This window comes from Saimiri boliviensis, chromosome 3 (assembly GCF_048565385.1).
Source record: "Saimiri boliviensis isolate mSaiBol1 chromosome 3, mSaiBol1.pri, whole genome shotgun sequence".
Taxonomy (NCBI): domain Eukaryota; kingdom Metazoa; phylum Chordata; class Mammalia; order Primates; family Cebidae; genus Saimiri; species Saimiri boliviensis.
In genome coordinates, this window is record NC_133451.1 from 14,561,883 (window position 1) to 14,576,660 (window position 14,778).

The window sequence follows — 14,778 nt, forward strand, 5'->3', positions numbered from 1 at the left end:
TCTCATTTTTAACATTGTTATTGTTCAGCAGGGGGACGGGGGTCCTTGCAAAGCCTGGGCCTTACTGTTTGCAAGTAATAGAGCCAATTCAGTCCATTCAGGCTAAAGGGATTTAGAGGGAAAATTCAAATAACTCAGGACAAGGACAAGAGGTATAGCTGAACTACATGGTACACTGAAGTGATAAGATTGTTCTCCTGAGGCCCCATGGTCTCTCCACTGGCTTCCCTCTGAGCTTGCTTCATTTTTCTCCATGTGATGGAAGTGGCCCATGCGGCCAGAGTACCACCAAATAAGCTTTTTTTTTTTTTTTTTTTTTTTTTTTTCAGAGAAGTCTGAAGCTGCTAACTTGGTCTAGTGTTGATCCATGGTCTAATCACCAACAGCCAGAGAGACAGGATCAGAAGCACCAGCCCCAAAGATAGAAATAGATCTCAGAGAAGTGGGTGGGTATGAGCTGGGGAGATTCACAAAAGGTGTCTGTCCAAGGTTCTGAAACATATGTGCTGTGAACATAAAAATGTGGCTTCCCTCTTATCTGTTCTCAGAAATGCGTTATGACTACTAGAATTCACTACACCATGGGCAACAGGGAGCTTTCAGCCATACAGAAGATGAGTCTGAGGAAACAGAGAAGAAAGGACCAAAAATTAACTTTTTTTTTGGTAGAGACGAGGTCTCGCTATGTTGCCGAGGCTGGTCTAGAACTCCTGGCCTCAAGCGATTCTTCTGCCTCAGCCTCCCAAAGTGCTGGGATTGCCAGTGTGAGCCAATGCACCTGGCCTGAAACTTCTTTTTGGTGGTGCCCTTACCAGTGGAATGGGAGAAAGCAAAACTTACAGAACTTATTTACCGTGTTTTAAGTGCCATGGTAGGCACGTTCACATATAGGATTTCATTTCACTATTACTACTGTTACTATCTCCTTTTCACCAAAGAGGAAATGGAAGTAAAGAGAGTATAAGTGGCTTGGCCAAGGTCATTCAGCCCTACCTGTTTCCTTGGAAGAGCACTGTTCTGGCCCTTGGTGTCTTCTTTTCTCTCTAGGTTCTTCCCCTTTAATTTAGTTCTGTCTCTCTCCTCCCTCTCACCCCCATTATTTTGCCTTACATTTTTTATTTTAAAACAGGGTCTCGCCGGGCGCGGTGGCTCAAGCCTGTAATCCCAGCACTTTGGGAGGCCGAGGCGGGTGGATCATGAGGTCGAGAGATCGAGACCATCCTGGTCAACATGGTGAAACACCGTCTCTACTAAAAATACAAAAAAATTATATGGGCATGGTGTTACGTGCCTGTAATCCCAGCTACTCAGGAGGCTGAGGCAGGAGAATTGCCTGAACCCAGGAGGCGGAGGTTGCAGTGAGCCGAGATCGCGCCATTGCACTCCAGCCTGGGTAACAAGAGCGAAACTCCGTCTCAAAAAAAAAAAAAAAACAGGGTCTCACTCTGTTGCCCCTGCTGAGTACAGTGGCACTATCACAGCTCCCTTCAGCCTGACTTCCTGGGCTCAAGTGATCCTCCCATCTCAGCCTCCCAAGTAGCTGGGACTACAGGTGTGTCCCACTACGCCTGGCTAATTTTTGATTTTTTGTAGAGACAGGATATCCCCGTTTTGCCCAGGCTTGTCTCGAACTCCTGGCCTCAAGTGATCCTCCTGCCTCTGCCTCCCAAAGGAGCCATGGTGCCTGGCCCCTACTTGTCTGTCTGTCTGTATGTGTGTTGTGTGTGTGTGTGTGTGTGTGTGTGCGTGCGCGTGCATTTTTAAATTTTACTAATTTTTTAACCTATTAGAGAGCATCTACATCATCAACTATTCCTAATTTCTTTGCTACTTGTAAATGTCCATATAAGCCCTTGAATCTGCTATGGCATTACTTTCCTGAGCTCATGGCCTCCCTTCCACCAATTGCCTCAAAGCTCAACTGTGGGGTGAAACACTATTTTTTAAAGAACACAAAGGTGCTTCTTGTATTTTTCACCTCCATAGACTATTTTTAAATGTTAAATCATTTCATTCAACTAAATTAAGGATGTGCAGTGGATCCTACATGCTACACATCCAATGCAGATGCATTGAGACAGCTCAGATATCAACTGTTCCATTAAGACTGTCCAAGTCTTCACCCTTTACTTTTGCATTCATCCACATAGGGTTTTCCTGCCTCCCTCACTGTTCTTAACTTCAGCCTCTACCCATCCCTCTAGTCTAATACCTACCTCACTTTATGAGATGATTTATTTATGTGTCTGCCTTCCAGTCCAGCCTGCACTGAAGTGTTATCTTCTTCATCTTTAAAGCCCAAAGTGTGGTTTAACATGGGACCTAAAATATAGGTACTAAACAAATGGTTTTTTTTTTTTTTTTTTTTTTTTTTTTTTTTTTAAGAGACAGGGTCTTGTTCTGTCACCCAGGCTGGAGTGCAGTGGTGCAATCATAGCTCACTGCAGCCTTGGAATTCCTAGACTCAAGAGATCCTCCTGCCTCAGCCTCCCAAGTGGCTAGGACTATAGGTATACACCACAAAGCCGAGCTAATTTGTTTATTTTGTTTTTTTGTAGAGATAAGGTCTCATTCTGTTGACCAGGCTAGGCTTGAACTTCTGGGCTCAAGCGATTCTCCCACTTTGGTCTTCCAAAGTGCTGGGATTATAGGCATGAACCACTGTATCTAGCCACAAGTGTTTGTTTAATAACATAATTGATGGTTTTCCAAAGAGAAAATAGTTTTTCTATGGTAGCTGCTATGTTAAATGTTCAACTTACATTTGTCTGAAGCCTTAGCTGTGAAAGGTGACAGTCTATAGAAAAAGACTATTTGTATTTTGCCCAGTAATGGATGTGAAACACTTGGCAAACCATAAGGTTCAATAGAAATATACGATAGGTTGTTAGGGTGCTGGTGGAGGTAGCTGGAAGAGGCTCTCTGGATTTGACCTCCATTTGTTCCTTTAAGAACACCAGTTGAGAAGGAAGAAAAGGATAAGAAGACCCGCTGATCCTACTCAAGCTAGGAATCCCTGCACCTCCCTTTCTTGGTGAGGCTTGGCAGGCCCCAAGAGAGATTCCTTGCCTGACACGTGTAGCTTGGGATTACTGGAGGGTGCAGGTACAAAAAACATACAGTGGGGAGAACCTGAACTGGATGGAGACAGGGCAGGCTGGTCAGGAAGCTCAGGATCTCCTACCTGCGAGGGATTGAGGCTCTCATCTGTGGAGGGAAAGGCAGGTTCCCCCACGCAGGGAGGAGAAAGGAGACATTTTCCTTTGTTCTTGGCAGACACACAGGCCTGGGAATGGAAGGTAGGGAAGGCTCTATCAAACTCTAGGTGACTCGGTGGGGACAAGAGCATACTAAAGCCTTCTGCAGTGTCAACAAGCTTAAGGGAGAATGTTTGTCACCACCAGGGCCATACATCTTTGGAAAAAGCATCTTCTCAAGCTGGGCATGGTGACTCACATCTGGAATAACAGCAGTTTAGGAACCCAAGGAAGGATGATCACTTGAACCCAGGAGTCCAAGACTAGCTTGAGCAACAATGTAGTGAGACCTCTGATCCCTACAAAAAAAATTTATAAATTAGCTGAGTGTGGTGGAGTGTGTTTGTAGTCCCAGCTACTCAGGAGACTGAAGTGAGAGGATAGCTTGAGCCTGGGAGGTTGAGGCTGCAGTGAGCCATAATCATGCCACTGCACTCCAGCCTGGGCAACAAAGCAAGACTCTATCTCAAAAAAAATTTTTTAACCAAAAATAATGCTAGGCATGGTAACTCATGCCTGTGATTCCAGCACTTTGGAAGGCCAAGGTGGGCAGACTGCTTGAGCTCAGGAGATTGAGACCACCCTTGGCAACATGGCAAAACCATATCTTTACTAAAAATACAAAAATTGTGACTCACACCTATAGTTCCAGCTACCCGGGAGGCTGAGGTGGGATGATCACCTTGGGAGTTTGGGAGACAGAGTAAGCTGAGATTGCACCAACCGAGATCATGCCACTTCACTCGAGCTTGGGTGACAGAGCAAGATCCTGTCTCAATAAAGAAATAACTGTCTTCTCAATATATAATTAGACTTTCTCCATCATTAATTTCCTTCATACATTTTCCCTCCTAGCAAATTTCAGCAGCCATCCAGGTCTTCGAGGATGTTCAGTGAAAAGCATGCTGCTTCCCCAAGCACACACAGCCCAAACCACAATGCTGACTACCCCCTCAGCCAGGTGAGAGATGCTGGATGTCAGCTTTCCATCTTGCCCTTACGTTTTTAAGAATTGCCTATAAACTGCATGGACAGTCTGCTTTCTGCTTCATTTTCTTTCTTTTTTTTTTTTCTTTTTTTTTTTTTTTTTAAGATGGGGTTTCACCATGTTGGTCAGGCTGGTCTTGAACTCCCGACCTCAGGTGATCCACCCACCTTGGCCTCCCAGAGTGCTAGGATTACAGGTGTGAGCCACCGTGCCCGGCCCTCTGCTTCATTTTCTTTGGAAACATACTATTTAGTAAATATACTCTACCTTTGCTAATAATAAAACAATTTAATCACTGGGAACTCAGGATTTGCTCTTGATTTTAAGGTTTTAGTACGTCCTTTTGTAGAAGTCTCTTTTCAACGAACAGTTTGCCATACAACTACAGCTGAAGGACCAAACCCCAGCTGGAATGAAGAACTTGAACTTCCATTTAAGTAAGCATATTTTCCTCTTTAACACCTTTGGAAGAAATGTGAAGAAAGCAGGCTCTTGAGAAACGGCTAAGGTGAAGGGTTTTGTAGCTAGTGAGTGGCAACAAGATCCAGGTGTCCTGACACCAAGTCCCGTGCTTTTCCTTTTGTACCACAACTGACTCCATTCAAGAATAAAAATGGAAAAATAGCCAACCTTTAAAACCCCGGGTTCATTGTTGGGACACCCTATGCTACTCCAGCCTCTGGCTTCTTAAAGCCCAAAGTTTCTCATTCCCCTGACCCCAATGACCTACACTGCTTTCCTTTCTTCCTTGTGTCCCCTCAAGTAAATCTGAAATTCCTTAGTTCCCATAAATCATACTTTCTTCCTCACCAGAAATACATAGGCATTTTAGAAGTTTGGTCAAAGGATTTTAGATATTTAAATAGTTCTTATTATTTCAGTACTTGAAGTAACATTGGAGATTATCTAGTTCAACCTCTACCTTTATGGAGAAGAAACTAAAACCCAAAGAGGGAAAGTGACTTACTTAGAGCGACACAGTAAATTCAAGACACAGCAAGGATTAGAACTACTTAAGTCAGGCCAAGCATGGTGGCTCATGTCTGTAATCCAAGCACCTTGAGAGGCCAAGGTAGGCAGATCACTTGAGGCCAGGGCACATGCCTATAATCCCAGCTACTCAGAGGCTGAGGCACAAGAATCACTCGAACCCAGGAGGCGGAAGTTGCAGTGAACTGCAACTTCGGAGTTTTTTTGGAGACTCTGTCTCCATAAAAAAAAAAAACCTAGTTAAGTCAGAAGAGGGAGATAGCTACCACTATTATGCACAGAACAACAACAACAACAACAACAAAAAAAAAAAAAAAAACAAAAAAAAAAACAAAACAACAACAACAACAAGAAAACATAAAAACAAATGTTCAACAAAATACACTCAGTACCCCAGTCACCAGCTCTGCTATGCAGAGGCATGCTTGTTCCAGGCTTAGCTAGACTCAGAGTGGGTTATGTTACAGAGACCTCACCCCTGTATTGCTTTACTTATATACAGAAAAAGTGAGTGGAGACAGGGACCATTCAAACAACCAGCCAGTAGGAGGTTTATCACTGAAGAGTGATCTTGCTGGAGAAGCACTTTTTGGGGCCCAGTTGCTTAGAAAGTTCATATGCCAGCTGCAGTGTCAGCTGGAAACCTTGTAGCCTGTCCACAGGGCCAGCTCAGTTCTGGCAAGCTGGCTCCTTGAAAAACTTACCACAAGGGTGTGGAGGAATATGAGACTCACTAGGACAAGAAAGCAGAGGGTGTGTCTCTGCATGGCGTCTCTAATCTAATGTTCTGTCCATCTGAATATAGATATTATATTATAGTATCCCTGTAGAAGAGAAATCCTAGAAATGAAAGCACTGCTTTTAATTCTAACATCTATGTTCATATTTGGGTATTTTTCAAATGCTAACATTTAAATGCTCATAATTGCTATGTTGCCTATTTTCTTTTCCTTTTTTAAAAAAATTTATATATAGAGAGAGAGACAGGGTTTCTCCATGTTGGTCAGGCTGGTCTCAAACTCCCGACCTCAGGTGATCCGCCCGCTTCTGCCTCCCAAAGTGCTGGGATTACAGGCGTGAGCCACCATACCTGGCCTTATGTTGCCTATTTTCACAGTCCCTGGTCATGTGTTATCTTGCAGGGCTCCTAATGGAGATTATAGCACAGCCAGTCTGCAGTCAGTGAAAGATGTTGTGTTCATTAACATTTTTGATGAAGTACTGCATGATGTCTTAGAGGTAAGTTCTCAGTTTTAAAGCCACCTGTATTCATTTTCATATCCTCTACCCACAATGTAAATTCTAATCACATTGTTACCAGAAAGGGGTCCCAATCCAGACCCCAAGAGAGGGTTTTTGGATCTCACACAAGAAAGAATTCAGAGCAAGTCCCATGGCGCAAAGCAAAAGCAAATTTACTAGGAAAGTAAAGTGGTGAAAGAATAACTACTCCATAGACAGAATTTGGTCTTCCCAAAAGTAAGAGGAAGAATATGTTCACCCTAGGTACAAAGCTTGCTTAGATACAGGATAAAAAGATCCTGGGAAGATGTGCTCTGCTACAAGGGTTTGTGATAAAGGATTAATTTTCTAACTTACTGTATTCTGCAAGAATCTATATTATTATCTTTAAAGCAAAATTAAGAATGCGTCTGTTCTCAAGATATCAGGATAGCAGAACACTCCTAAGTCTGGGTGTTTCATAAATGTTATCAATCTGTTCCCTTAACTGTAAACATCTAGAGGCTTGGAATACCTAACTTTCTGGGAATGCAGCCCAACAAGTCCCAGCCTCATGTTTCCTAGCCCTCACTCAAGATGGAGTCGCTTTGGTTCAAATGCTTCTGATAACATTTTTTCCATCTTTCTTGTGTTTGAAATATTTGAAATTTGACATGTCTAAATGGGGAAGGGGGAGAGGGAGAAGCAGCTAGCTTTTTTAATTTCAGTCGAGTGTCTGCTCTGTACCAAGAATTGTAGTAGGTGCTTTACACACATTTTCTGATTTAATTCTAAATAATCCTACAGATTGTTAAATCTCTAGTTTATTCATGAGAAAAACTAAGGTTCAGAGAGTTCAAATGACTTTCCTAGGGCCACAAAGCCATTAAGTAGCTGAACCAGTATTTGATTAGGTCTGTCTAATGTAAGTTCACATGCTTTCAGCTAAACTCTTGGTGCTTTCCTGCTTCCAGAGTAATTAAGTGAGTTCCTGCAGTTCTTAAACAATTATTACTTCCCACCCTTCCTTTAGGATGACCGTGAAAGAGGAAGTGGAATCCATACCCGTATTGAGAGACACTGGCTGGGATGTGTGAAAATTCCATTTAGCACAATATATTTTCAAGCAAGGGTAAGCATCTAAAGTCAGAAGTCCATGAAATCAGGGAATTTCTCTATCCATTTTTCCTGTTAAAACTTTCTTTGGCCGGGCGCGGTGGCTCAAGCCTGTAATCCCAGCACTTTGGGAGGCCGAGGCGGGTGGATCACGAGGTCAAGAGATCGAGACTATCCTGGTCAACATGGTGAAACCCCGTCTCTACTAAAAATACAAAAAATTAGCTGGGCATGGTGGCGCGTGCCTATAATCCCAGCTACTCAGGAGGCTGAGGCAGGGGAATTGCCTGAACTCAGGAGGCGGAGGTTGCGGTGAGCCGAGATCGCGCCATTGCACTCCAGCCTGGGTAACAAGAGTGAAACTCCGTCTCAAAAAAACAAACAAACAAACAATCAAACAAAAAAAACACTTTCTTTGTAGGCTGGACAGGGTGGGTCACGCCTGTAATCCCAGGAGTTTGGGAGGCTGAGGCAGGCAGATCACAAGGTCAGGAGTTCAAGACCAGCTTGGACAACATGGTGAAACCCCGTCTCCACAAAAGATACAAAAATTAGCCAGGCATGGTGGCATGTACCTGTAATCCCAGCTATTCAGGAGGCTGAGGCAGGAGAATTGCTTGAACCCAGGAGGCAGAGGATGCAGTGAGCCGAGATGGTGCCACAGCACTCCAGCCTGAACAACAGAACGAGACTCTGAAAGTAGAAGTCCATGTTGGTCAGGCTTGTCTCAAACTCCTGACTTCAAGTGATCCACCTGCCTCTGCCTCCCAAAGTGCTGGGATAACAGGTATGAGCCACTGCGCCTGGCCTGCCCAAGTTTTTATAGTTTGTATACTCTTCTTTTCCTTTATCCTTAGATAACATTTGACCTAAGCTTTGAAAAATAATTAAAATTCTGAAAAACGGAGCAGAAAAGCTGGGCATTCTAGAAATGGGGAATGGCCACTAGCCAATATTTATTGACTGCTTAACATATGCTGGACATTTTTCTTACTGTTTTACATTTATTCATTTACTAATAATAACTCCAGAAAGTAGATAACTATCATTGACTCCTTTTTACTAATGATGAAACCTCAGATTCCTCATTTGTAAACCAAGTTTTGAACCCAAAACTGCCTTTAAACCAAGATTTGAACCCAAGCAAACTGCATATCCAGTACACCCTCTGCTAAACAATGAAAAGAAGGCAAGTAGGTACAGAGCCCTTTCTGGAAAGTGCTTTAGGGAGATGAGGTTAGAAAGATGGGGTTGGCTTTGAGTGCCAGTCTGAGCAGTTTTGATTCAATTTATTAGACATTGAGGAGTTGACACTTGCCTCTGAACTTCTGTTGGAAAAAGCATCAGGATGTTTACCAAGTTATATTTTCTTCACAGATTGATGGAACATTTAAAATAGATATTCCCCCAGTTCTTCTGGGCTACAGTAAGGAGCGAAATATGATTCTCGAGCGGGGTTTTGACTCTGTCCGAAACTTAAGTGAAGGTTCTTACATCACTCTGTTTATTACAATTGAGCCCCAGCTGGTTCCTGGAGAGTCTGTTCAAGAAAAGGTAATGGCTTATAGTTTGGAAACCCATGTCTATGTTGATTAAAACACAAGAAATGCTTGCTAGGCTACGCTTTTATGATGTTGACTGTGCTACACCAACAGAGGTTTCCTTACTTCAATCTCCATTTATTATTCTTTCCGTTTAGATAGAATGGTGGTGAAAAACAGATGTGTGGGTTTGTACATTCACTGAACCAATAATTGGGTCAATCGGTGACATGTTTAGATTTATCTTGCTTTGCCTAAAACTTAAGACTTTTAGTCAAAGTAAGACAAATATAAACATGCTCTGCTTCTAGAAGAATTTTCGCAATGTGAAGAAAATGAAATATCACAAACTAGAAAATCAGATTGCTCTTTTATTTGACAGGTATCGGCAAGAATATATTTCCATGTCTAATCTAACATCTTTGGCTATGCTACGCATTAAATCAATTCATAGGATCACAAGACTGGATGACCTTTATGAGTCACCTCAATTCATTCCATGAAACAGATAAATGCATGTACAAGTATGCATTTAAATATCTCTAGAAAAGAGTTTCCAGAACTTTCACTGTTAGCAGCTGTTCCTGAACCTGCATTAAACCCATTTATGCCAAGTGTTCCATTATTGGAACACTAAGCAAGTGGGAGTTATTTATATCCTACTGCTCAAGGTTATCACCTAGGTCTGATTGCAAAAATTCAAAAAATTGCTACCTCAGGCATAAATGGGTTAAGAAATAAATGTCTTCCTGTAACATACTTGTATACAACATTTATACATACTGCCCTCATTGGATTTGGGAGAACATATTGATGGTGACCTCTTATTCATATGTAAATAAATACGGTAATAACATCAACAGCCACCACCAAGATGTACTGAGTCCTTAGTCTGTCCTCAGCACTATGTCAAACCCTGGATACATGTTCTCACCTTAATACTCACAGGTGTCTTAGACAAGGAGTCTCCAATATACAGAAGAGAAAAATAAGGTTCAATTTATGCAAGGTGACACAGGCAGAGGTAACACATGTCTGTTTGACTGTAAACTGTATATATTCAGCACGTCTATGTGACAGACATTTCTTAGGCATTAGGGTACAGCAGGCTAGAAAAGCAGATAAAAAGTCCTCCAAGCTTACATTCATGTATAATCGTAAGTTGTTGTTAGCTACTAACCTATATTGCACAAATTATTGTGCTTACTCTACTCTATCCATTACAATTAATACTTAGATAGAGATAAAATAAAAAAACACACTCCTTTTTTCCCCAGTATTACAATTTGGTTTGCAGAGAAAAAATACTATTACTATCTCCCATCTGCGAAGCATTTACAAAAAAAAAAAAGAGTACTGAAAAAACAAATGTACTGAAATTTAAATTAATCCTATATTAATTTTGTCAGTAAAATGGTGCTTCTCTAGAAAACATTATAATATATCCATTTCAAAATATTTTTAAAAGGGAAAAATATATTGAGTTTGTCTTCATGTATAAATTCAAAATAACGCCAACAAACATGTTTACACACAAAAATACTTCCACACAGAAGATTTTGCTGTTTCTATGTATATGTAACTGAAGAACAGGCAGTCAGCTAGAACCCCACCTTGGGGGTGTTTCTAAAACATGTGAAAGCAGTCTATCCTGGCAGAAAGGATGAAAGCCCAAGACTCCTCCATGCTAGGCATCCCTCACAAGCCCTGACTTCTTACCGCAGGACTTTGAAGAGGCCTCCAGGGGTCTGAACCACAGTCCTCAAGTCCTGCAGTGTTCCTTCCCTAGAGCTGTTAAATGGCAGTCAGATTCTGCCTTTGGTGGCAGGTCACTACCCCATTGTGGCTGTAGGACGAATTTATCTTAGGTCTCTAAAATGAGAACTTAAAAAACAACCATGGAAGGCAGATTCTTTGTGGCTGTTTGATAAGGAAGGTATGTTGATTGACAGGACCCTTATGTCCAAAACATGCAGTGGCAGAAAACACCACTCAGTGATTCACCTGCAGACAATTCAGGAAAGAGAAGTTCTCATCCTAAAATTACAGGGTCCACAACCTGGAATGGTTTTTCCACTTACAGCAGTACTTCCAGGATTAGCAGATTAGAGTCTCTCCTCTACCACCATGTCATATGGAACCATTCCACAGGATGTTTTAAACATATTTATTAATGGAAAATTTTTAAAGATGGATAGAAACTCCTGAAACTCTTATTTAATATCACTTACTTTACATGATCTTGGTTAAAAATAAATTTTTCAAAAGATTATTTCTCTTAATAAAGCCTGCCTCTTGTTTCTTTTTCTTTCTTGCTTGCTTGCTTGCTTCTGATAGATGAGTAACATGCTTAAGAAGGTACTAAGTATTTTGTTTTACTATTTATTGGTCAGTAGTTATTAGGCTTTAATTAGCTGCTTCTGTCCACTGCCACCTGGGGAGCAGGTGTTGTATCTTAATGTATGTGTGATGCCTGGGCATTGAATTCCAAGTGTCTCCAGTTCTGTGAAGAATGCCCTGCCTTGTCTTTTGGCCCATTTCATTTTACCAGAAAGATTCTTAGTTAGCTTTGAATCTAAGAAGTCATCAGTCTGAATGTTACCTGCATACTGGGAGCTAGCTCCACTCTTTGCAAATCTATAAAACCCATGAGCTGCTTCTTGCAGAGACAGTGTATCTCTGAAAGTTATTTCTGGTGGGTTGGGGCTGTCTCAGTACAGCTTTTCTTTTCTTTCTTTTTTTTTTTTTTTGAGAGAGGGTCTTGCTTTGTTGCTCGTTTAGAGTGCAGTGGTGCAATCATGGCTTGCTGCAGCCTCAACCTCTCCAGCCCAAGCAATGCTTCTACCTCAGCCTCCCAAGTACCTGGGACCACAGGTGTGCACCATGAGACCCAGCTAATTTTGTTTATTTTTTGTAGAGTTAAGCCTCATTATGTTGCCCAGGCTGCTCTCAAACTCCTGGGCTCAAGTGATCCTCCAGCGTCAACCTCTCAAAGTGCGGAGATTACAGGTGTGAGCCACTACATCTGGCCAATGTAGCTTTTCAAAGGCAACGTAAACCCATTCAGTTTTCTATAAATGTTTGCATTAGAGGCCAAAGAATTGAACCAGTCAAGAATCTTTCAAATTTTCTGTTGAATCAAACTGAATTTGTCAGTGCCACCATAATTTGTTTCATCATAAATGACCCAAATTCTTTCAGTATTCAAGTTTTTCTTGGTATTTCTTAGATCACTAACATAGCAAACTACTAATCCTTAAATTCTGTTTCAAACCATAAAATGGGATCTTGGTGGCCTAGCCAAGTATTAAAGACTAAATGCTTACCATATGTATGCTGGGCGTACATAAGAAATATTCAAACACAGGCCTCAAGAAACACTCCTTATAGAGGCGAGAGACTCAACACAACATTCCAGTCCAAGTGATAGAAAAAACATTAGACACACTTTTCTTTTTTTAACTTGGAAGGACAATAGTCAGTACTGATTCAAGATTGTTGTTGTTCTTTTGGACAGTGCCTATAGCTGCCTCTCTTAAATGCTCCCACAGCACTGTAGGTCTTAAGGCCCTGATTGCTTATTAATGTTCCTCTATAGTTTAAAAGTTCTTTCAGAGGAATCTTTCATACTCATTTATACAGAGTGCCTGGAAGTTTTTAGACTCCCAACAAACATTTTTCAATAACTGGATTAATAAATGAAAGAGCTTAGAGGAAAAGGAATAAATTCAACTATGTGGGTTTTTTTTTTTGCACATCATTCTTGTTTTATAATTCTCTATTTTTCCACAATTACAATTACTTCTTGAATGACCATTCTACATTAGAAATCTGTGATACACCTACACCAAAGCCTTATGAGCTTACCTCTTTCACTTAGTTTTATATATATATATATATCTCCTAACTTCTATTAGGTAGCTACTATATCTTGGCACTATGCTGAGCAGTAGGCAGTTATGACTGTGATGATACTAAAATTTAGATGTTGGCAGACAACATATGAGAATATATAGGAGGCTTCTGGAGATATCTCCATCCTAAATAACTCTGATAACCACTACCCCAACTTCTTAGGGTATAGTAATCAAATTTGAAATAGAAGCCACAGTCTAGCCCCAATATAAGGGGCAGTCAAGAAAAACTTGGATAATCTAGATTCTATTTGAAGTCATAAAAAGTAATAAAATGTTTTCCATTAATTAATTCATTCACTCATTTATTAAACACTTACTATGTGCCAAGTAGTATTCTCCATTCTAGAGATAAAAAAACAAAATCCCTGAAGTCAGGAATCTTATTTTGTGGGAAAGACAAAGTAAATACATCACATGTCAGCAGCTTGAAGTGTTCAAAAGAAAACCAAACATCTTCAAGCACTGCCTCTAAATTCTATTTTTAAATTATTATTCTTTTTTAACAGAGTATCACTCTGTTGCCCAGGTTGGAGTACAGTGGCTCAATCTCCACTCATTGCAATCTCCACTTCCCAGGCTCAAGCAATCCCCCTAGCTTAGCCTCCCAAGTAGCTGGGACTACAGGCAGGAATCACTACACCTGGTAAATTTTTCTTTTTTTTTTTTTTTTTTGGTAGAGACAGGGTCCCACTATGTTGCCCAGGTTGGTCTCAAACTCCTGGGCTCAGGTGATCCTCCTGTCTTGGCCTCTCAAATGGTGGGATTACAGGTAAGAGACACTGTGCCCAGCCCCAAAAATTAATTTTTAAAATAAAATTTTTGGTTCTGAAATTCTTTAAAATGTAACCAGCTATGCAAATATTTTTACCAAAAATCTTTTAAAAATGTTTTAACACCCACTATTTTTCATATTATTTTTGTTAGCAGCAGCTTTAGGGGGAAGAATGACAATATGTGTGTAAAGGAAATTTACATTTGTTCTGTTTCATCTGCTTTGAGTTACTTTTTAAAAGTCTGGGAATTAGTGGCTGGATGCAGTGGCTCATGCCACTGCTTTAGGAGGCCAAAGTGAGAGAATCTCACTGTACCCTGGGCTTGAACCCAGGAGTTTGAGGGTACAGTAAACTGTGATTGTGCCACTGTACTGCAGCCTAGGTGACAGAATAAGACCCTGCCTCAGAAAAAAAAACGGCCGGGAATTGGTTGCTCATCTTGGCTCAGAGAACTAAGATGAGCAACCAATTATTTAAAATAATTCTTATAAATTTGATGTTTCTAGTTCTGCCTCTTTGTACCTTTGAGATGCATCACTATTATTTAAAACAGTGCTTATAGACTTGAAACATATTAGCACATTGATATAGATTCATAAATTTGCTGTCCATTTAACATGAGTTGCTTAAGATTTGCATCTGAGATGTTAGATTTTCTGAGGCCTCCCCAGCCAGCACACTTAAAACCAACATCAAAATACACACAAAACTCTATTGCCTAATTATAGCCTCATCAATCAGAATTCATATATCAGTTTAATTTTCATAGATTATTTCATTAATGTAGTAGTTTCCATATGGCTGTTTGCCTGTTAACTACTTTCTTTCAATCCTTTCAAATATATTAATCCTTTCAAATTTAAGTATTAAATGAGTCTGTCTAATTTTCAAACTACAAATTTAATTTAAATAAAGCGGCAGGGACACCAGGACATGCTTTGTAAGGAATAGGTCATACTTACCAAACCATACATT

The 14,778-nt window shown here is 40.7% G+C and overlaps 1 protein-coding gene across 6 annotated transcripts in view; it reads left to right on the plus strand.

Moving 5' to 3' along the window:
• CC2D2A (coiled-coil and C2 domain containing 2A) overlaps positions 1-14,778 on the plus strand; it is a 134,657-nt gene that overhangs the window by 95,401 nt on the left and 24,478 nt on the right. For all 6 annotated transcript variants that reach the window (XM_003927449.4, XM_074395913.1, XM_074395912.1 and 3 more), the window contains 5 exons: positions 4,113-4,218; positions 4,573-4,682; positions 6,378-6,474; positions 7,490-7,588; positions 8,950-9,126. In XM_003927449.4, coding sequence (XP_003927498.2) covers positions 4,113-4,218; positions 4,573-4,682; positions 6,378-6,474; positions 7,490-7,588; positions 8,950-9,126 — 589 coding nt within the window. The remainder of the gene's footprint in view (positions 1-4,112; positions 4,219-4,572; positions 4,683-6,377; positions 6,475-7,489; positions 7,589-8,949; positions 9,127-14,778) is intronic.